Source organism: Limulus polyphemus, unplaced genomic scaffold, assembly GCF_000517525.1.
Source record: "Limulus polyphemus unplaced genomic scaffold, Limulus_polyphemus-2.1.2 Scaffold5060, whole genome shotgun sequence".
Classification (NCBI taxonomy): Eukaryota; Metazoa; Arthropoda; class Merostomata; order Xiphosura; family Limulidae; genus Limulus; species Limulus polyphemus.
The window spans coordinates 34,426-58,552 of record NW_013670670.1 but is presented as its reverse complement, the minus strand read 5'-3'; the positions used below and the strand labels follow the sequence as shown (position 1 = coordinate 58,552).

At 32.9% G+C, this 24,127-nt stretch overlaps 1 protein-coding gene across 1 annotated transcript in view; it reads right to left on the bottom strand.

Moving 5' to 3' along the window:
• Positions 1-24,127, bottom strand: part of LOC106472068 — a gene marked incomplete at its 5' end in the record, with an annotated part of 55,378 nt that overhangs the window by 2,086 nt on the left and 29,165 nt on the right. Inside the window, 7 exons of the mRNA XM_022400678.1 lie at positions 5,849-6,212; positions 7,510-7,603; positions 8,277-8,354; positions 10,129-10,265; positions 11,680-11,743; positions 12,838-12,995; positions 17,838-18,252. Coding sequence (XP_022256386.1) covers positions 5,849-6,212; positions 7,510-7,603; positions 8,277-8,354; positions 10,129-10,265; positions 11,680-11,743; positions 12,838-12,995; positions 17,838-18,252 — 1,310 coding nt within the window. The remainder of the gene's footprint in view (positions 1-5,848; positions 6,213-7,509; positions 7,604-8,276; positions 8,355-10,128; positions 10,266-11,679; positions 11,744-12,837; positions 12,996-17,837; positions 18,253-24,127) is intronic.

The following is a 24,127-nucleotide window of genomic DNA, read 5'->3' as shown; positions in this document are numbered from 1 at the left end:
ATTGCTGGGTGGGGTTAACAGGCAGAAAATTTTATCTTTTATATTATGTCTACTATAAAAACGTAACCCATCCATTGAAAACTTGAAAGGACTACAAACTGATAACTGTCCTTCATTTACTGCAACACCTATGCCTTGTTTTGTCATCCTTCACTGTTACCTGACAAGAGTTTAGGTGAAATATGACCCTTTTTTTTATCCAAAAAGGATTAGTGAGCTTGCTGGCTCCCCTTTATTAGTTAAAAAACTCCAGTAAGAAGTTATTCTTGTTGAAAGATCCAGTACACCAAAGGAAAGTAACTACTTTTTTCATTTATGGTTTTTGAGAGGATTCCTACGAACTCCTCCATGGAGTAATTGACATGACTGATATACTTGCCAGGATGAATGATCAGGAGGTTATGGCAGATTATTATTCATAAGAAATACGAGCCAAGTCTTCTTATTCTTATCTTTCTTCTCCTTGCCTCCATACCATGTCAATGTGCAGTATTTCAATTCTCTTGTGTCCCAAATCCACTCAGATGTTTCACTTGCCAGTAATTTGGTCATTAAAAGATCTCTTGTCATTGTTCTCCTTGCCTGTGCAAAACACAATGGTAAGGATTACTACATACATCTGAGCTTGTTGTGTTAACTGTCAAGGCTCACACTCCTCTTATGCAAGGTCATGTGCAAAGTGGGAAAGAGAAAGAATTGTAACATCTTAAGACACAAATAATGCACATAAACTGGTATCCCCAGTTTTGAAGCATATTTATCATTCTGCTGTATATTCCACAATTATAGAACAAACATCTAAATCTAAACCCCCATCCGAATCCTTTTCATCCTGTGTTAGGACTTTGGAATGTCCAGCAGGAACTTCAACCTCTGTTTCAGAGCATTTGGCTCCAGTACATTTGTCTCCAAAGTACAAAACTGTTGTAAAATCTAATTTTTGTTCTATGGACCACCAGGTGAAGTTGCAATGCTCATTGCAACACGGACGGAGTCCATGAAGGTCAATTGATTTCCAAAAATCAAAAATAAAAAGGGAAACTTAAAGGATAAACTTCCTAAAGGCTCCCCTCTGAGGGTTAGGGCTCATAGTGAAAATTGGCACTTTTATTTAGTGGAACTGTCATGACTTTCATTCTAACATAGAGAATATCAAGGCTCTCATTGACTTTTTCCTTCATATTTTTATCTACTTACAGGAAACCTGTGAGTACCATCATCATTTGGCAATTTTTTTAAAGCACAAAAACATTATATGTGACAGTCACGTCCACGGGGAAGTAACATTGCTGGTCAGCCATCATACTTCCTCCATGCCTCAAGTGGTCAAACCATTACAATATGCTCTCTACTTGTCACACAGAGTTAAGTTGATCAGGTTTATGTAGTGTTGTACCTGTCATCTTCCTTTTTCATTTTAGGACATTTTAAATGTACATAATCCACGGAGGATTAATGAAATACTGTTGGTAGAAGTAGGTCTATCAAACTTCTTCTCTATTATCATAAATCCCTCCTCCTTCAATACTGGTATTTCCACTTTTTTTCATACCCCAAGTCAGGCACTTCTATTGTTTTATTCACTTATTCATCTTCTCTCCTTCCCCTTCTTTTATGAAGGTAGAAAATAATCCACGAAGCAGTGATAATTTTCCCATCATTCTAAGGGAGGTTGTTGCCATCTGAGTTGCATTCCCCAGTGTAGGCTGGAAAAGGCCAAATGGCCTTCCTCCAACACTCTCTCAGAGCTTAAACCTGCCATTGTTAACCTCCCATCATTTAAATAACTGTATGGATGCAGTAAGTAACTGCGCAGTCCAGTTAGTTGGCCTTACCTCGACACATTTTTCATAGTATATTTGTCCAAGGTGGACATCTGACTACCACAGTGTAATAGGGCTCAGAAAGGAGCCCTGGGATATCTTTCACAGGCATCCCACTTTTACAAACAACATAGCCTTTAAGAAGGCTTGTACATATGCTCAGAAGATCAAATGTCAAAGCCATAAGAAATTTAAAATTAAAGTCACTTCAAGTTTATCTTTTACCACCAGTTTCAAGGCATATGTTGAGTAACAGCTACAAAGTGTTCTCAATACATCATGTGAACCACTGCAAATGGTTCTAAATTACTTGTCATCCACAACTGTTTGTGCAGACTTCTGCAACAAGTGGGGATTGTACCCTGATCCCAAGCTTCATCAGGGTTATGTACAAATTGCTGTGGTGGCTGAGGCAAAGTTTGTGGGGTTTCTCTCCGATAGGTTTTATCTCACTCATAATGCACATAACCTCTTATACATCTTGGGGAGCAGGTATATGTTCTGTGCTGAATATCTATTGTGCCCTTATTCAATCTAAGCTTAACCATGGGTTTCTGGTTTAAGCTTCAGACAGGGACTCTGCATTAAAGATGTTGGACCCTGTACACCATCATAAGCTTTGGATCTGCACAGGAGTTTTATGCACTTCTCCAATCCAGTCTGTACACATAGTCCTACGAACTTCAACTTCACAATTGATGTACATAACTTTCTTAGCAGTAAGCAATGCTTTGTGCAAATAGAAGGTCTGTTCACTCTATTTTTGGCCTTTATATTCAGGCAAAGTTAAATGAGATAGGTCTGACACTAAATGACATTGCTGAATCTGATGATCAGCTCCTATGTCCATGTTTACCACCATGTCCCACGGCAACATTTTCACTGAATTACTTTAAGAAGTGGGATACTCCTAGGTGAAAGTAATGGCTTTTCTTTAATAAACACATCTCTTGAACCATTCTTCCATACTAATTTCTATGGATGGCAGGAATTCATGCGATTCTGTGGTACTACCATGGTTTGCTGCAACTCAGCTTTTGCTCGCAGAATCGTCTCTGGAGAACTTATGTTAAAACTACTCAGTTTTATGCTATTTCACTCACATAAGTTAACGAGTACACTAATTGTATTATCTATAATGATTCTCTTAATTCAAAGACAGCCCAAGAATAGTTTAGTGTCAGTTATCATCCATTTCTATTAAATATTCAGAAACAAATGCATCTGCCATCACCATTTTTTCCTATCTTTTTTTTAGGGAATTCTAGCCACATAAGTAATTAAGGGAACAAGCTTGCTGACATCATGGCCAAATTGGCCTTCACTAATAACAGCGAATCTTGGCCTTGTCCATATATGGACTTCAAGCCTGTCATCAGAAGAATGCTTCATGCCAGTTGGCAGGTAATTTGAGGTAAACAATGTCTGAACAGTTTTCCAGATCAAACTTACGATAACTGGTTTGCCACCTAATTTGTAAAGCAATCCGAGAGATAAAATGTTTGAGCGACTATTGTTCCACAAGACATAACCAGAAAAACTCAGATAAAAAATAATAAAAGATAAATTAAAATGTCAGAGAGAGAAAGTTGTCCTGACAAGGCTCTGCATTGTTCATATTCTTTTGACCCATCACCTTCTCCTACAATGGAACAATCTGCCAATGTGCAATCAGTTTTGTTACCAATTGCCTACATCTTGCTATCTTGCAATCATTATGACATTCAGCAACAGCATTATTTTAGTTTTAATTGATCATAGTTTTTTTTTTAAATTTTATTTATTTCCTTTTGAAAAAAAAAATTCTATATGTAATATTTATTTATCTAGATATTTTTACTTTACTTCATGTTAGATTAACATAACTGTTTCTGTCTAAGTATAGCACAAGTGTTAAATTTAGTTGTTTTTAGAAGCAATAGTTTATTGCAAGTTTGTTCACATAACTGCTTACAAATCATACATTGTACAGTTCAGTTGTTGTAAATTGGTGATTGTTACATTATTGCATTGTAATATCTTGTAGAGTGTGGAATGTACTAGGCCTCTGTTGGGCTATAAATAATCATCCAAAATGTAGTTCGATATATATATAAAGATAGATCTAAACTGAGTGACTGTATATTTAGGCATAAAAAGTGCATAGTGGCAGTTTTTACGTGAAATTATCACAGATTGTATTATAATAACAAAGTTGAGAAGAATAATTCATCTTGCCAATTGTGTTCTAAAGTAATTGAACCAGCTTGTGTGGACTTTGACGAAAAAGAGACAATTATTTAGAGCTCTGTATAGAACTGTGGTAACCAACAGTTATAATGGGGATTTTAAAGTGAAATTATTACAGACTGTATTGTAATAACAGAGCAGGAAATATAATTTGTCATGCCAAATTGTGTTCTAAAGTAACTGAACCAGTTCCAGCACTTGTAACAGGCCTCCCAGTAAAATTTTTAAATACTATAAAAACCTTCATCTTCATTCCTTTTATTTTTATTCATAGTAGCCAAAAAATCCTTCAAAAACCTACATATTTGAATGTAAACCTACATTATTAACCAAAAACATTGCCACAAAATGTTCAATAATGCAGTCATAATATTACTATAATTATCCAATATATATCTGTGGAAACATAAGAATTTTGTAGCATTTTAGATGTGTGGGAATAATCCAGACTTCTTTATCAGAACTTAATGGTAAAACTCTGTCATCACATAAAATGTAATGGATTTATTTCTTCATGGAAAGTTTACAGAAGAGTAAAGACTTCAATTCACATTTATCATTAATCAAACATTAATCATTTATATATATATATATATATATATATATTGGTTTATGAAACCAAATTCGCTCTATATTTTTTGAAAAAGAAGCTTTTGAAAAACCTTTATTTTGTACAATGGCCAACTGAGAGGCCTGTTCTCAAAAAAATAAGTTTCTTATAAATCAGAGCATTTTCTTGTAAAGATACTTGGTATAATCAGAAAAACAAATTTATTAATTTAAACACTCAGATAAAAGTTTGTGATCTAATACATGTAGAGTTAAACACATTAATATTCTTTAATATTCTGTGGTTAGAAATATATTGTTACGACAGAGGAAGTCGCGTAATGCTGGGAGAATGCGTGCTGGAGTTTCTGGAAGGATCATGAATTATCGGGGAGGCTCGAGTTTGTTCGAGGTGCCTTCTTTTTTTAGTATATAAGCCTGGCAAGAAAAAACCAGTGCGATTGCATAGATAGATAGTTATGCAGATAGACTGAAGAGATAGATAATTGAGTCAAGCGAACAGTAGGTACCGTAACTAAAGTGAGTGAATCACTGTGATTTATAGCATGTGTTATAAAGGTTGTTAAGTTTAAAGTGACTGTGGAAATTCTGTGTACTAAAAAGTTGTATCGAGAAAGAATAAACTAGTTTTAATTAAGAAAGGACTTGTATTGCTGAAGTTCCTTGGAAAGAATTTATACTGGAACTTAACAAACAAGCAGATACTAGTTGAATTACTAGTTACTAACAAAACTAACTGACAATGCCAGCTAAAATATAGTTATAAATAAGGGTGTGGGCCTTCCCTTTCCATTACTTTAGACCACAGCACATTAACCATTTGTCTGTGCTCCATGTAGCATATGATATAAGCATCACTTTTGTTTGATGTAGGTTTCACATATTTTGGTATCTACTAATTTGCTCAGTTTGGGTTAAGATAGTAAAATTTAAATACCTAAAAAATTCAAATCATACATCTAACTGCTTATTCATTTAAACTCTATCTTCAGAAGGGTCCACTTGAGTTCCTCTACCACATTTTACTGAAATTGGTTCAGCCTGTTCCTCACAACAACTACTGACATCAAACAAATCAACAACTCTGATTTATACATATACAGATAAATAAATTATAAGACATTCTACACTTCTAATTATCATTCTAAATATTTTTATAAACTGCAAGTTTTAAACATCAACACCCACCTATAACACACTACATTAGCTAAAAGATGAACACATACCTCTTGAGCCACTGTGTTCAATCAGGCAATCTGCTTGCTCCCATAGATCCACACACAAATGAAGGTTAGTAAGGAGGGTATTTTGCTTCAGCAAATTATTGTAAATATTCTGAGGGATTCCAACAATCTGATGATGTGTGCTTGGCAAGTGGCTTGGGGCTAATGTGTAAAAATTGCTATAGCCTTTCCTAGACTGCAGGGTATTACAGCACCCAGTCAACTCACTACTACTGTACCCACTACTCTGAGATCCTGCTGGTGAGGGTGTAGGTGAGTGTGGCGAAGGAACACCATTTGGACCTGGCCCTCCACAGTTTCTGTGGTGGCATGGAGAAGGATAAGAAGCCATCTGGCTAACAGAAGACTGTCAAAATATACAAAAAATAACATCAAATGACAAAACACTAAAATATTTATTCCAGTTTTCATACCTCAAACCTTTAAGTTATTTTAATTTCTCCAACTGTATTCCTATTACCTCAACTACAAGTTTATTTAGAAAAATATCCTAATTACATTCCAACACATTTATACAAAAGAATTTTCTGCCTTTGGGAAATATCATTTTTTTATACTTTTCTGATTATTTGTATATTAAATATAGCATATTATCTATATTAATGATTCTATTTGTCAGGAAACTTTAGTGTAAACATAGAACTTTTCTTTAAAACATTCCTTTATCTATTTTATAAATCATTCTTATCAGCTTGACTAAAATCAATAAAAGCCAACAAGAATATTTTTTAACTCTAAATTTACAACTTGAGCAGGTCCAGTGTCCAATATTTTCCATTTTCTGACCAAAAGTAAATTACTTTTTTTATTTCCTGTTTTAAACCAAAGAAAATAAATGTAGGACATAGTGGAAACATTAGATGATCTTATTCCTCCTGTCCGCTGGTGGGACAGCAGTAAGTCTATGGACTTACAACACTAAATCTGGGGTTCTATTCTCCATGGTGAACATGGAAAATAGCCCAATGTGGATTTGCTCTAAAATAAACAAACAAGTAAACCTATGCTTCCTCTCAAAGTGAAAATGTATTTCAAGCAAAATAAATTAAGTCGCTGTGGAATATCCATTGAAAGAAAGTTATCAAGAGAAAAAGAGGGCTAAGATAGTTTATAAAATATATAAGAACAACTTGTCTAAAAGCAAAAATACAATGACAACTTGTTTAAAAACAAAAGCTGTTGTTGTCTAGTATTGTGAAGCTGGTGATTCAGATGTTAATGAAGCTCATTTATGGTTCCCTTTACTATAAATTTTTGTACAGGTCATCTCGTGTACTTTATCTTTTAAGCTTTTATTCAAATACTTCTGGTTATTGTATGCTGTAAAATATTCAAGTTTATGGGAAAGTTGACACCAAAAATAGTTGATGACCTTAATCAAAATAGGTCACCACTGACAACCAATTTGGAAGTCATATCAAAATTAGTTTCATTGTCTGAGCTGCTTTTGGACACTTTAGATACAAGTCTAAAATATACAACAAGTAAAAGTGAAAAATCTATACTACTAGATTCAATGAATAAAAATTAAAACCAAATGCCAGGGTTTTTGGCTTTATTAAGTTGTGAATTTAGAGTTAAATAAACGTTTTAAATTTTTGAGTAGATTAGTGAAAATTGTTGTAAATTACCATAAACCTCACCTTCTGAAATTCACTTAATGATTTGTGTAGCTCCCTGACTTCAAATCTTTGAAGACGATAAAGTTTTAAGTAAAGCAGAGACTGGCACCTAAGACTGGGAACAACAGCATAAAAATTAATTAGTATGGCAAAATGTCATTTTTTCATCACCAAACAAGACAATATCTTATAAAGCAGTATCTTTTCACATAGAATATCATTTCTGGACACGGTTAACTACAATACACTTTAATCTTCAAATGTACACTTACAAATCAGTATATAATCAGTTATTTAATAATCATTTCTTATATAGCAATATAATACACATTTCCTTCCATTTTCACTGAAAAATCAGTTAACCAAACTTATTTCACTCACTTTACATAAGAATGGATTTGAAATAACAGAATATTTGTTTTCTGTTCTCTTCACAAATATAAATTTTTTCAAACAATTATGAGCCATAATAACTTACAAACAAACTGCTATTTATAAATCATTTACAAATAGAAAATAAATAAAGCAGTATTAAGTAGTTAGATGTTTTCATTTTAACCATGTCTTTGGTGATTTTGTATGTCACACTACTACTACTACTACTATGTACATTCTCAATTTCTAAATTCTAGAGATTTGGTTTACAATTTAACCATTTTGATAAATTAATTATTTCTTACTATTAGCAAAACATAATCAATTATTTTTTGTTAGCAAAACACAACTAATTCTCTTTTACTAAAACACAACTAATTCTCTTTTACTAAAACACAACATAAAAATCCTACCTTAACACCGCTAATCTTCTGTCAATATTTCCAGAGCTAAAAGTGTGCTCACTGTTTTGAAAATTGGAAGAAATATGCCTAGAAAAATTTCAGTAAGAATACAAAATTATTGGAAAGAAAATGATAAGTTTCTTAATTTTCCTTGCAGAAAATTTAAAAGAACAAATCAGTAATAATTAATACATATTAATCATACTTACCAACATTTTCTGCTTCTCAGAGTTGCACCATAAACCCTCCAATTAACAACAACAAACACTTTAAGAATATATCTCAGCCTAGTCTATCTATATGTTTTCTTTCTCATAATTATTTCAATACCTTTCAAAAACAGTATACAATTAAAACAACTTTTAATTTCATAATATTCTATATGCCATTGTCACTAATATTAACAATTAAAGCTAGCCTACAAAGGGAACATGATGAGACATAATCTTGATATTTCCCATCATCAAATATAATCCTTAAGCTTGTTAATTATATTTTCTCATCAAAATAAATACAAAATAGTCTTTTCATAAACTCACTATTTGTTCACTAAATCTAAATTCTCTTTTATATCAGAATAATAATAAAAGGTAATTCAAACATAAAACTATTATTTTAGTATTTATATTATCAATACTTTTATTCAGCAGCTTATTAAGTATCTGCATTAATCCCAAATTAAAATCTGTGATACAAAAACTGGTTTACCTACACCACAATTTGTTGTATTTGTGAATGTAAGATCACTTTACAAATTTGCTAAAATCATAAATAATATATATACCATTATGAAATTACCATAGAACTTCAGAAATATGTTTTTGTAAATTTACTCAATGTTTTGCTTTCTGGTTTCTTCAGGAATGCTTTATACAAACCATCAATTTGAATGATTGTACGAGATGAGGAGACCTCCAAGAAATGATTCTACTTGTACAGTTTACATTCCCTGGGATCTAAACAACCACCCACATGTTTGCCATGCATGGCAACCTAAGGGAGAAAAAAACTCTAGTGATTGAATGGTACCTTGGTCACTTCAACATACTACATCAGCCTTGAATTCCTGCAGACAAGAGGCCTTGGAATGGCTCCCTCAAGGTCAATCACCTAGACAATTGTGGCTAGGGTTAACTGAGTGCCAGTATCAGACATCCTCAACAGGGTATAATTAACTCATAAATGCTCATGGTTGTATCTAGAACACCTTTATGAAGAGTGCAGGGAGAACAACCATGTTTCACTTCTCCAAAAAATAGTAAAACAGTTCAAAAAAGAACTAAACACTTGGATTTAAACTCCATACAGAATAAGGCAACTTTTACAGTACACTTCATTGATGACAACAACATTTCCAGAAAACATAAAAGAAACAATAAAGAGATCTGGACCAGCTGGTCAGACTCTGAAAAACCAACTGACATGTTTCCAGTAATCCTTCTCAATTTAAGAAGCCCAACTGTACAACTAATATATGTATGGATTACAAATTCTGATAACAGTCTGTATGAACATTTTCATTTTTCCTTCTAAATTCTTCTGTATCAATAACCACACATCAGTTTTTTAACCACACTTTCTTAATAATGCAACGACAATGTAATGTTCAACAATATGTAACCCACTCACTGGTGAAAAAGTTGAATTATTTGGCAATATCCAAATAGTTAAACCAGTATAAGTTTAGTATTATTGACTAAACTTAAGATTTTATAAAGAGCACTCCCAAAAGAAATTGTAAAGTAAAATGCTGAATAAGTATAAAAACTCTTACCATACTGTTTACTGCATCTCCTTCACTGTTTATTACGCCTTCTATACTTCAGTTAGCATTACATAAATTAAACACTAACATACATACCTAATTAAACCTAAAGTTTCTTTGTACATTGTGTATACTTTGTCATTGTCTACATGATTGTGCTCCATTGCATTGCCTGTAAGTGTGAAGTACAAGACAGCCTCCAGGTACTTCATTGCTTGAACAGTTCTGTCCACCTGAAACAAAAGTTTCCAATATGGCTCTGTGATAAATACCTAGTCTTCAATCATGTTGGTGACATTGTGATGAAAAGAAACAATTACATTGTAAATCTGTATTAAACAATCAACCTGTTTTATTCATAACATATACACACAGTACCTTTACTTAGCATTCAAGGTGCTATAATGAGACAATAAAAAACTGCTATACATGATATTAAGTTATTTCATATGTAAATGTACAAAATGCAACCCATTATAAAATTTGGAAAACTGTTGTGGTAGGAAATGGCAGAGAATAAATCAAATGTTGTAATATTAATATCAAATAAAAACATATATTTTTATTAGCACAATGTTCAGGGCAGAACATCCTTCCTTGGGTACATTAAAACCTCAAAAACCGAAAATAACTAAAACTTTGATTCCATTATACTATACAACAATACCAAGAATACCAGAATGCAAATTTGAAGAAAATGAATAAAGACAAGTTATAACCACTGAATACAACAGTAAAGTAAAATATGGTTATTATAAATATACGCATTACACTAGATTAATGTATAATCTTGTGTTCAGCCACTTGGCCGTCTAACATCAATGATAAATTTTCAATCACTTAACACACTTTTTTTAACCTGCTGCTTATGTGATCTTTTTGTAAAATAACCCTTGCTTTTAATTACTTTAAACATTAAGATTTACTTGTATTTTTCACTGTCATAAGCATATTTATCTGATAGTTTTTTAATTATTAAAATTTTCTGTACACAAGTATAAAATTCAAGATCTAAAATTAATCCACCCCAGATAAACTTACTGTTTATTTCTTCTTATTATTTTTAATACTTTTTAAAATTGTAAAATACTGTCAGTGTGTGTTTAAGCCAACTGTCTATATATTGCTGAATTATTTAACTATTCCAATTAAAATTACCTGCTAATATTGATATCATTTTTAATTTTACACATTTTTATACAATCTAATGTAATACATTTATTTGTGATTATTCATTTATAATGTCACCATTTTAACCTATTCTTGTTCTCAACTGTTCAAACTTGTCTTTCTTCCTCTTCTCCATACTTATACTCTACTATATGTAGTATTATTATATAGTATAACAGAATCAAATTTTTAGTTTATTCTGGTTTTTGAGTATTTAGTATACACAGAGAAGTGTGTTCTGTCTGAAAAGTTGGACTGATAAAACAACAACAAAATTTTCACGTGGTATTGTGATACTTGTATTATGCCATGTCATTTCTCAACCTATTATACATTGAATATTTTATAATTCTTAAGTCTGATCTAAACTTTATTTCTTTATTCATTTTTAAATCAAAATCATAACGTTATGAAACTTTTTAAGTTTACAATAACCTTTATAGTAAGACATCAAAAGCAAAAAACAAAAGGTTCTACCTCTCTGTCTGCCTGGCGTTTCATTTCTTTTGCTTCATTCAAGTAGTTATCTGAAGAAAAACTTCTAAAATAAAAAGTTATTAATTTCTTTTTGGACAAAAGTGAAAAACAATTTATAAAATTATTTTCATGAAATAAAGTCTACTAGCCAATGATGACAAACTTTTTGCAATAAAGCAGTAAATTGGGAAAGAATGAAATTGTGTCAATATGGGTTTTGTTGTTATCGATAAATAACACATATTCCTATACGTTAACATTCTTTATATCTGGTCCACAACAAGCTTACTAAAGATTCCAAAAATACCTACTTCCAAAAGCATGGTTACTATTCTTTTCAATAAGTAGTATCAATCATGCTGATATATTTCAAAATATATATGTATGTATATTAATTAATAATTTTTTACTTTACTTTGAGGTAGCAAGTTTCTTCTGTCCAAATACTCTGGAAAGAAACTTTTTTTTTTTAACACAGTCTGTTATATCTGAAGAAATGTAATTCAAGCTGTCATTTGTGAAACATTTATGGAACAAAGTACAGAGAAAAATAATGCTATGATTGCATTCTGTATATGAACTTTTTTTATATGTAGCATTGATTTGAGAAATCAATCCTTTAAAGCAAAAATACAAGACTAATCAAACTTACTTTAAACCAAGAGTATCAAATATATTTCACTGTGGAGGACTAGATTCATTAATAAGTGTCCATTCATGATTTCCTCCCTCTAACTCAATGCTGTGCCAATTGCTAAGGGTTTAACAACATGGGCACTTGACTGGATGTTATTCTAAACAAGCAGTAACTGGTTGTTAGTTAAAGATGGTTGGGACACTTTGTATGAAGACCAGTCAAAACATTCCATGGATATGTTACAATCAGTCCATGTCTTTGTTACTACAATTTATTTACAAGTAATAGAAATAATTAAAAACTTCTACAATACTTGTTTTATCTTTTAAAACTGAAAGTGGCAACATTACTGATGTTTACTATTCTAGAAAATCAATCTTGTGGTAATATATGTAGATGTATATAAAAACAATGAGGACTATGCAAATTTTAATGTATATTACACAAGTTAAATATAGTTTTTACAAACAAGTCTCTCTTCATTATTAAACAGTTTTTTTTTTATAAAACCCTTAACTTACTTCATGTGATGATCCAAATAAAGCTTATGTTTAAACAGTGGCCAATCTTGTCCTTTATTATTATTATGTTCTAAAGACTGGATGTTTCTAATATGGCTGCTCTCACCACCCTCCTCTTGATCAGCTGAACACATCTCCTTGCAGCTGCTCAAGGTTCTCTGTTTACAAAAATGTGGTATGTATTTATAATGTTCACAATGTGCTATGAAAAAAAATGGATATCACAGTTCTCACTTCAATAAAATAACTACAAATTCTAATTGCCACAGTTTCACTCAATGAAAGATTACTTAAAAGGTAGTTAATGCTAAATAATTAAAAACTGTGAATACTAATCAAGAAACAGTGTTGCAGCTTAAAAAGTACTTAAAATAGAAATGTATATGCCACAGCACTACTTAAAGTAATACCTTACATCTCACAGAAATAGTGAAAACAGTTCCTGCAAAGAGAAGAGTCCTCCCTCCCCCATTACAATGATCAATTCATGAACTTAATGTCCTTTTAATTTTTCCCATTAAACTATTGCTTCAAAAACATTCCAATCTAAAACAAAACCTATGCTGAAAATGCAAAACAAAATTTAATTAAACACATACAAAATATAATAAACATGCTGATACAATTCATCATTAAAGAATGTTAAAGTATCATGCCTTGCATGCTTTAACAACTGTGCAATAGATCCTTACATCTATAGGGCAATTTTCTCAGAAAGGGTTACTTTTAGGTATTACACACACTTGCACATCATCACACTTCACTTGAATTCCTACAAGGCCAGAACTTTCAACTCTATAGTCACAAAGCATGAGGAAGGACGGGGGACAATGTACCTAAGTATGCAAATTGCTAACACTGATCAGGAACAACCTTATGTAGCATACAAATGAAATGGATTTTAATTTCTGAAATTTATTTGTTTGCTAATTTATGAATTTCAATTTATCATCAGTATAACATTTTGATTTTCCTCCAATAGTTCTTTAATTTCTGGAGTACTGGTTTTCAATACACTAATCACTGCCATTTAAAAATTATTATATTCACAGAACAGCATAAGAAACAGAAAGTTGAATATTTTTCCACAATAATACAATCAACACCACTGACATACTTGTAATTTTGATTACAGCAATCAGTCCTTTTAGCAAAAACAAATTTACTCCATTATTTAATCTAGCAAAATTTGTATAACTTTTTCAAATGTATTACCTACTGGAGCTAAATAAAAGTAATTTATGATTGCTTCGTCTTAGTTAACAAATACATCTTTAGTTTTCTCAATTTGTTAGTGGACACCTTGGAATTTTGTTAGTCACATCAATACCATATTCTAACAGAAAAGTATGAATCTGAATCATAACTTTTCATATGTTACATGCACTAGAATATGTCTCTTTTTATTTTTAAGCAGCATACATAAGAAACTACACTGCCTATTTTTCTATCGATTATCAAAGATATCTGTTTAATTCTCAAACAGCTTCACAAAGTTTTTTTTACATTTTAACTTGGAAGTTAAGCTGTACCTCTAAAGTTATCTGATATGTAAAGTATTATAAAGGTGGTTTATTGTTCAGCTTATGTTTCTGTGAGAAAATCTTAAGGTCTTTTTTTTTTTACCTACTATGTATAAGTGTATCTATATAAATATAATAGTACTGTCTGTTGTCTGTTCATGTAACTACTTCGCTGGGTGTGAGTAGATCTTCACCAAAATTGGTATGGAGGTTCATCAGGTCTATGCTGGGGTACATAAAAATCTTCAGTTTTGCATTTTGTGCTTTTTATGGCAGTTTTGTGTTTTTTACCACTGCTTTACCCCTGTGGATCCAGCTTCACCAAATGTGGCATGAAGATTTGTTGGGTCCAAAGGGGGGATACATACAAATTTTCAGTTTTACATTTTGCAGTTTTTATGGGCATTTTTGTATTTTTTACCACTACCTCGCCCCATGTTGATGGATCTTCGCCAAATTTGGCAAGAAGGTTTCTTGGGTCCATGCAGAGATATATGCAAACTTGCAACTTCACATTTTGTGTTTTGCAGTTTTTATGGGCATTTTTTACAAGTACATATAAGGGAAGCAACTTTTCATGTCTTAAGATAACCTTTCATTAATCACGAATTTACATAACTTCCATTCAGGGGATGGGTATTCCAGCTAGTATAAAATATTTTTTTACTTTTATGTTCACATCTATTACACATTTTTACAGAGCATCTGTATAGCTATAATTTCCTTAGAAATCCTAAACAAGTCCCCAAGTTAATCTAGCATATCTTCTGGTCTTGTAACTCTGTCAGAAGACAATTCAATAAATGACACAAAACTCAGAGAGTTTTAAATATTGATATATGTGGTATAAAGCATAACTGTGTGTTTGCATATAACCATAATCAGAATTTCATCTACATAGAAATCCATTTCATTGTTCTGTTTACAAAAATTCTCCACTACAATGTGGTCAAGGTTGAATTTTAAAATTAAAACTGCATTTCAAACTTGCTGACTCAATACGTATTTTAAGCATTTAGTAAAATCACGATTCAAACTTAATGAGGAGAAACCTTCAAATGAAGAACACATTTCATAAGAAAGATACTAAAGGAAAAACTCATGCTTAACTTATGAAACATTTTTTTGGTTGTGGAATTTTGAATGCACAAAATTTATAAAATGTAAAGGCACTGCTGTACATTTAAAGTAATCAAAACAGTTAAGTGACCTGCCTAGACTACTCACATATGAGGATAGGTACATAGAGTTCTGAATGAATCTGATGGCCATATGGGGTGTCTCATGACTGCACGGCTAAATCTAAGTGGGTTAAACTTATTCCACAACTCATGATGTACTTGGCCTTTCTGAACAAAATAAAAGTAACCTTTATTGTCGGAGAAATAGGGATGTGAAAGTAAGCATCCAAGATGTTTACCTTTGTCATCCAAAGACATGGGGTAAATGCCCGCTGAAAAGTGAGGGAAGACTCCATGGTGAAACAAGGAAGGTCAATGAAACAGTTCAAAATGGAGAGATCTATGACAAAAAGTCAATCCCCTGTCTTCTTGGGAACTATGAACAACCAAGAATAGAACCCTGGCAAAGAGTGACTGACATGTTTGATAGTGTACTTGTGAAAAAGATCTTGAACTGCTTCGAACAGATGCTGGCAGGAAGCTGGATCTAGAAGAGGAGAGAAGGGAACTGGATGTAGGGATAATGTAGGTGGAGTTAGAAAACAAAGGTAGAGTCCTTCAGATAACACTTGAAGCACCAAAGGATCTGTGGTGAAAGTGGTCCTCAGGTGAATAAACAGGCCAAACATACCCCAACCATGCCAAAACCACTGATTCCATTGGCAGCCATAGACTTGGTAATGAGCAATCTGATGGCTAGTCACCAAGACCTGCAAGAAAGGGACAGGCAAAGGGGAGGAAGGAGGAGGGCAAGATATAGTAACAGGAGCAGGAAAAAGTTATGAAAGACAAGAGATCAAGTATGAAAGGGAGGAGTGCTGATGAGCAGCCTCCACCCTGGACTCCAATGAGTCAGAAAGATCATCTCCAAAGACTGACTAACATTAAAATGGAGCCATACAAAGGTCATACAAATAAGAAGTGGACATGCATACATGAGCAAAATGTGCATCCCTACCCAGGAGATCCCAACAACAGAGGATCCAAGTTTGTAGGGAAAGAGCAAAGGAAGACAACTGCGCCAACAGGGAAAACAGGAGTGAGGGAGTAACCACTGAAAATCTTTCAGGGGAACAGTGGATAGCCTTGGTTAGGAAATGAATAGAGGAGAGGTAAGGCAAGAGGGTGGTAATGGTGAAACAAAGATAGGAAAATTGGGCAGTAGTATCAGGGTCAGATCTCCACATATGGATCAAGGACCCTATGTTCTGTGAATCTAGAAAAGGAAATTCCAAATGATAATACGATAAAGAATAGGAATCAGAGGCATGAAGGGGAAGAGTCATGTTGCATATGCTGATCCCAGAATGTAACTGTGCTGTAAACTGACCAGCAAGACTTTGACACTTAAAGAGGGTAGGAAAGTGAGGTAATTCAAAGAAGGGTCAGCATGCAAGAGGGAAGGAGAGGAATCAGAAAATGCAGGGGATACATACAAAATATACCTGGGACACCATACTGAGGAAGGCAAAAAAAGGTCTGGGAGCATCCACAGGTGTAAACCAAAATTGCAGGGCAAAGGAAGGAGGTGTGAACAGGCTATTCAAATCCTTATCATCCTGACAAAGTTCCCTGGGAAATGGTCTGTCTGGTGTTGGATCAGGAGACACAGCAGGTCACAAGACTGACTCCAACTCTTGCCAAACCAACACCAAAAACCTCTCAGCCGAAAGGGTGGAGCCTAATGCCTGTGAAACTGCAGGTTGGTGTTTAGTGGCAGTAGTAACAACAATAGTAGTTGTAACTTGAAACTGTGAATTCATAATTCCAACTGAGAGTGGAAATTTTCAGATCAACCTACAGTATCAAGTTAATGTAGATAAGAAAAAATAATAAGCTGGAAACTGCCCCAGGAAGGTATGTCACACTTCTATTGGTAAAGGGCTGTCGCATGCTTACTTGCATGCTACAGTGCAGCTGTACCATGTTTAAATATGTGGGGGTAGATGAGAATATCAAGGCTAGCAGCAGCACTGAACAAAAAAAGCTATTATGTAAGAAGACATAAGGTATTATAATGGAATTATTAGTTACAACTATGAGAATGTAATGTTATCAGTAGATTAAAAAGAAATGAGTAATTTAACAAGAGGTTTAAGTCACCAAATTAGTAAAATAGAGTTATAATCAATTTACAACACTCTCTGTGTGTTCTTTATATTAAAAACAAAACATAGATTGTAAGTGAAAGATTGCTTCTTTCATCTAATATAAAAGTTATTTAAAAAATATAAGTTAACAATGATTTAACCAAAAAGAATAATGCTACATTTTTCTCAGTTCCGTTTGACCTTACCTCACTATGTGACTTGTGACTGCTTTCTTTCGTAAAATTACTTTTACATTTTTTACTGGCCACGGAGCTCAAGTTCTTTTTGCTTCTGTGTTTCTCTATATCTCTGCAACTAGTATATTTTTCATTATCATTCATTTTCACTCTATTTTCTATTTCTTTATTGGAAGAATGGGGTATGAAAGTTTCTGCCACATCATTATTGTAATGCAATGGCTTTACTTTCAGCTTGTATCTGCTAGTGAGCTCGTCCTTTTTGTCTTTGTGGTGGCTTTTTCCTGCTGAACTCACACTGAGAACACTCTGGTGGCTAGAATATGAACAAACTGAAAGACTAGCTGGACTATCACAATTTCTTGAAGATTTTTGTGAAGATTTATAACTCCAGAGTTGGTCCCTTTCCATGAGTGCATGTTTTCTGTGAAAACAGAAAAATGTTAATTTTTACTAGAACTAGAAAATAATATGTTCCACATTTCAACAACACTTATACAAAATAAAATATTCATATCCAAAAATAAAAATGTATTTGAAATTTAACAACGTTATAACTACAGCTGGGTAATTGAATTGATTCACCATGGGAAGTGATTGTATCTGTCTGTATCTAAATGATTAACCAAAATTATGATTAAATTGAATGTTAGAAAATAATAAATTAATTGAAATTAGGTTTTCCAATTATTTACTGTTTTTGATTATTCCAATTATTCAAGTAATCAAAATATTGCCATTATGTATGATTGTTGTTAAGCTCAAAGCTACATAAAGGGAGGGGTGCCTCATGATTTAAGGGTCTCTGAATAAATTCCCATTGCCACTAAACTTGTTCTCACTGTCTATGTTATTGTAAACTACTAAGGCTATCTGCCATGGTCACTAATTTTGAACTGCATCCACCACTACCTCTTTGGCTACTTAAGTGTTAAATAAAGTGTAAATGTATTGACTTGTAAATTTTTCTTATATTTCTAATTTCTAATTGCATAACTATGTTCTTTAATATCATATAAACAGGTATCAGGTATCTAAGTGAGGGGTCAAAAAGGCCGAAACTCCCTTCACAATTTTTTTAAAGAAATTAATAATTGCATCGTTAGTTACTTTTGTATAAAAAGGCATATGTCTAGGAGAAGGTGTCTGTAAACCTCCACATTTTTGTTGGGGGGGGGGGGAGATTAATATCTGTATTCTTTAAATGTTGTATAAGTAGCTTTGGATCTAGGAAAGGAGGTTCGGGAAGTTAAGCTCCCTGAGCCTTTTTTTTTCAGAAATCAATAAAAACAGCCAGATGTCCTTACACTATCATACAGTATTTAAAAATAAAATTAGATGTTGGTGTTTTATTTTATTTACCAAAGAAGATTTTTTGAGGTATTCTGTAATCAACAGAGCTGAAGCCTACAGTAAACCAGTTATGGCCTCAGCCAATAAACTGATTACTTCTAAACTAATACAACAATATGAGTGTCAATTAAATATCGCCTGGTATATTTTCATGCTTTGCCTTTTGTCACACACTCTAACAAGGTGCCCAGTCTTTAGAGATTTGTTTTCATCATATCTAGTATTCTTTAAGAATCCTACAGCTCTTATAGCATACTTGTTACAGAAGCAAGTTTTCATCATTTAGAAGTTAGGATTCTTATGTGAAAATTCTTTTCATATTGTTAATGCTTAAGATAAGTGAAAATGCAAGTATAAGAAAAATTTGAAAACAAGCTAGATGGTTACTGATGTGTTAATTTTATTTATAAATGTAATTATAAGTAATCATAATAAATTAATTTTAATTTAAAAAATTGAAATGTTTGCTATTAACTGTTATTATTTTCACATCAGTAGAAATAAATTATTATTTTTTTTAAATCACTGGATTATAACCTGGTTGAGATAATCATTAACAGAATATATTAATATTATTTTAATTTTGTTTGACACTTTTTTATTACTTTATATGGTCATCATTGACTAATTCAAAATACTTTATCATTATGTAAAAAAATACTGAAAATTTGGTTACAGTGTTACACAAGTAACTTTTAAAAATTAATTGGTACCATACCTTTATATTATTCTAACTTATATGTTATTTTATTTTAAATTTAAACTACTTGAAGAATGTCAAAAAATACTAGGTTTTTACTTTAGCTAAATAAAATAAGTTATGATTATCAATTTCTGCTGATTGGTTACAAAATATTTGAGTAACTGTGTAGTTTTAGATAAAACAACTAAGGCCCCAACACTGTCATAAACTAGGGGGTGCTAAATTTTTTTTAATGTATCAAACATTTTATATCAGTTTCAAAGAAACAAAGAAAACACTATTACTTTCTTGTACTAATAACTTTATATAATATATAAAACCGAAATCAGCAAGTTTAGTCTATATCCTCCAAAAAAAAATTACTTGTAACAAATTTCAACTTTATAGATTTCACAAATGATTATTTAAATAAAACAATTAAAATTCATACCATTTGTGAACAAAGTACAAAAGATATAATTTTTTAAAGAAAAATTTCTGTAGTGATAGCACCCAAAAGAGTTGGAGATATTCCATCTACCATAATACAAAAAATGCAAATGAATGAAGAGATCAATTAGGTGTTAAGTGTTGTGTGCTTTAACCAACAGCACCCCAACATACAGCCAGTTGCATGACAATCACCCCCTAAAACATTTAAGATTTTAAAAATAATACCATAGTAGAAATTTTGTTAAGAACCACCCTTAATTTCTACCCTTGTTACAGACCCAACCTCCACCCTTTAGAAAATTATTTCAAATAAGCAAGAACTATAAACCCTTTTATCTGAATAGTTCAGAAAACTTCATTCAAGTATAATGCGGGCAAGCTGAGACAAACCCAACTACATACGTTGGCCCTTCTAGTCCAATACACTGAACAAATTATCTTTCAAACAGCAAAATAAAATTAAAAACTAGTATTTATTGAATATAGATGTCCTTGAAATACTATCATCTTCTTATGACTGCAGAATAAAAATAAAGGTACCCATTTCATTTGTAAAAAAATTTACATTTTAATCATTTAAAGCATTTATTATAAAATGTTAAAAACTTTAATATATTTCCGAACCTTTATAATCATTTATTTTTGATTTATCTGCTAAACACTGAACAATGCTTATAAATGAAGTAATGTTGTTACAGAGTTAAATATAATTTTAGTTAAAAAAGAACCATTCCCTTTACTATTATATATGCAGCTACACTATTTGGGGTAGATAGACCAAGGATGGAAAAGTTAAATTATCATCTTTTACCAAAAATGGCAAACTGCACGATGCTTTCTATGAAAATATTACTTATATTTAAATAATGTTCACTATGATTACTATTGTTACTTCTTTTAGTACTAGTTATCTAAGATAAATTTGAGTAGGACCAAAATTTGAATTATTAAAAGAAATTAAAACGTCAATATAACGGAAAATAAAAGCATATAAAATAAGATTTGTTATTTGTTTCAAAAAGTATTTTCATAAAAAAACAGGTACAAATTAGCCAAGTTTCAGCAAAAATTAGTTCCTAAAGTTACAGGTGGCTCTTAACTGTGTAATTTATACTATGATATTACTTTCAAAATCTTAAACTTTTTAGGGATGACTACCACACTCACAACTGACTGCAGACAGTAAATGGTAGCAGGTGTTGGGATGTTGTGGGTTAAAGCACCCAATGCCTAACCCCTAACTGATCTTCCATGACAGCTATTTTGTTATTCATTTGTTTTTTTGTTTATTATGTCTGGTAGATGGAATATTCCCAATGCCTTTGGATGTTATGACTGCAGACATTTTCTTTTAAAAATTATACTTTTTTGTGCTTTGTTGACAAATCGTATGATTTTAAAGTGTTTTATTTAAATTGTCATTTATGAAATTTAGGTTGAAATATGTTATTAGTAAAGGAATGTTGTGAATTCACACTAAGTATCTTGGTTTAAGTTTTTATCCAAATCTCCTTCATTATTACATAGTGCTGATTTTATCACCTATATAAAATTGATGTTAAGATGTAGTTTTATTGCCCCTTTCTCCTCTCTTTGACATTTATTTGTCTACTGGTTCTTACCCAAGTTAGCTATTTACCAGGAATTTAAGTATGTTACATCAATATCAAAAGTTTACTTGTAATAGCTGAAAATATCTAACTTGTCCACCTGCTACCAATTATCAATATTTATATCAGAATATGCATTACATAAAATAAATAATGTAATTTATTTATTAACTTATGATACATGTGGTTTAAAATATTGTTCGTTAGTTAACTTTCCGTATAATTTCTTTCCGATGAAACTTTAGCGATACAAGTCCTTTCTTAAATAAAACTGGTTTATTCTTTCTGAATACAACTTTGTAATACACTTAATTTCCACAGTCGCGCTATAACAAACGCTATAATTCACAACGAACATCTCACGTGCTCGCTTAACAATAAGTCTCTCTCTTTCCACAGTTCAATTACCAATTGTTGCCCTCACGTCTTGACCGTCTTATTTGTACAAGAATACCGAAATCTAGTAAACGCTCAAACATTCATGAACCTTCGAGAATATGACATGTTACTAGCGTCACGTTACCCCCTTGCTGTCGTAACACTGCCCATTTCTTAGTATTGTTCGTCCCGAACAATAGCCACTTACACTAAACGAATAAACAATAACTTAATTGAATGTACAGAATTTACAAACACAAAATTAAAATTCAACAAAGTCTCTTAATTTTACGGGATGTATCTTCTTCCGTACTGGTCTCCATCTCGTTGGCTTCTGCTTCATGTGGGGTTCATCTGCTTCATCAGGAAACATCCTATCATTGGTAACAGTTACATCAGTGGTAGTAACTTCACCAAGAGCTTCGCTGTTTCCCTTCTCAAACCGAGTAGAGTTTATTCTTCGACAGTGGCTTTTTCAGGTGACACGTCTTCAGCAGTGTCATTTGTTCCATTGTTCACTTCATCCCAACTGAAATGTCCTGGACCGTGAGAATGCCAAAGCCTGTTGGCATTTATCACCTTTGGCTTACCTCGCTAACCACATTTTATCTGGAAAGTCACGTCTGAGAGACGATCCACTATGTCATATGGGCCTTCCCATGGAGAAGACAACTTAAGAGACTTCCCTTTGGGCTTCCTGGGATTATACAACCACACCTTGTCTCCTGGTACAAAGCTGACTTCAGTAGATCTCTTATCATAAGATAAGTTCATCGAATCAGCAGACGTTTTCAAGTTTGAACGCACTTGATGGTGAATATCATCCATCGTTTCCGATAACACTTTCACAAACTCTGACACATTCTTAGGCAACTCTTCATAAGGTGGGCGTCCTGTTAACAGATCCACTGGCAACCGAAGTTCCTGATCAAACATCAACTTTGCTGGAGTGTATCCAGTGGATTCATGCTCTGCTGTCCTATAGGCCATCAACAGTGGAGGGATTAAGACATCCCAGTCATCTTGGCGGCTATTACAAAACTTTGCCAATTCCTGTCCCAGTGTCCAGTTGTACTTTTCTACCATCCCATCGGACTGTGGGTGAAGTGGCGTTGTCCTAGTATTTCGTATGTCAAACAAATTGCAAAATTCATGGAACACAGCTGATTCAACGTTACGGCCTTGATCTGAATGCACTTCGTATGGCATACCCAATCTGAAGAAGAAATCACTGATAGCTGAAGCTACAGTTGTACCTTCCTGATTTGGTATTGCACATGCCTCAGGCCACTTGATGAAATAATCCATCACCACACAAATGTACCTGTTTCCAGCTCGAGTTTGGGGCAGAGAACCAGCAATGTCAACGGCTACTCTTTCCATTGGTGCACCAAGTTCATATAACTTCATTGGGCCACGTCCCTTATGCTTTGGCCCCTTTTTGCACAACATGTACTGCAGGTCCTGCACCATTCTTCCACATCTTGCCTCATACCTATTCAGTAAAATCTCTGCCAGAGATGACTCAATGTATTCTTAACTCCGAGATGTCCTCCTGTTAAACTATCATGGGATTGACATAGCACAACTTCCCGTAACTTTCTCGGTATAACTGTTTGCCAGGTTGTCACTTTCCCATCTGCAGTTTCCCATCTCCGGAGAAGAATACCATCTTCAAGCTTCAACTGGTCCCGTTTTGCTCAATAGTTCTTTGTCAAAGGGCTTAAGCTAGACTCCTTCTCCCAAGCAGGTTGCAAAACACTTGCTTTTATAAAATCAATTATTGGCTTCAAATCATGGTCTTTCTCCTACTCTGCTTTAAT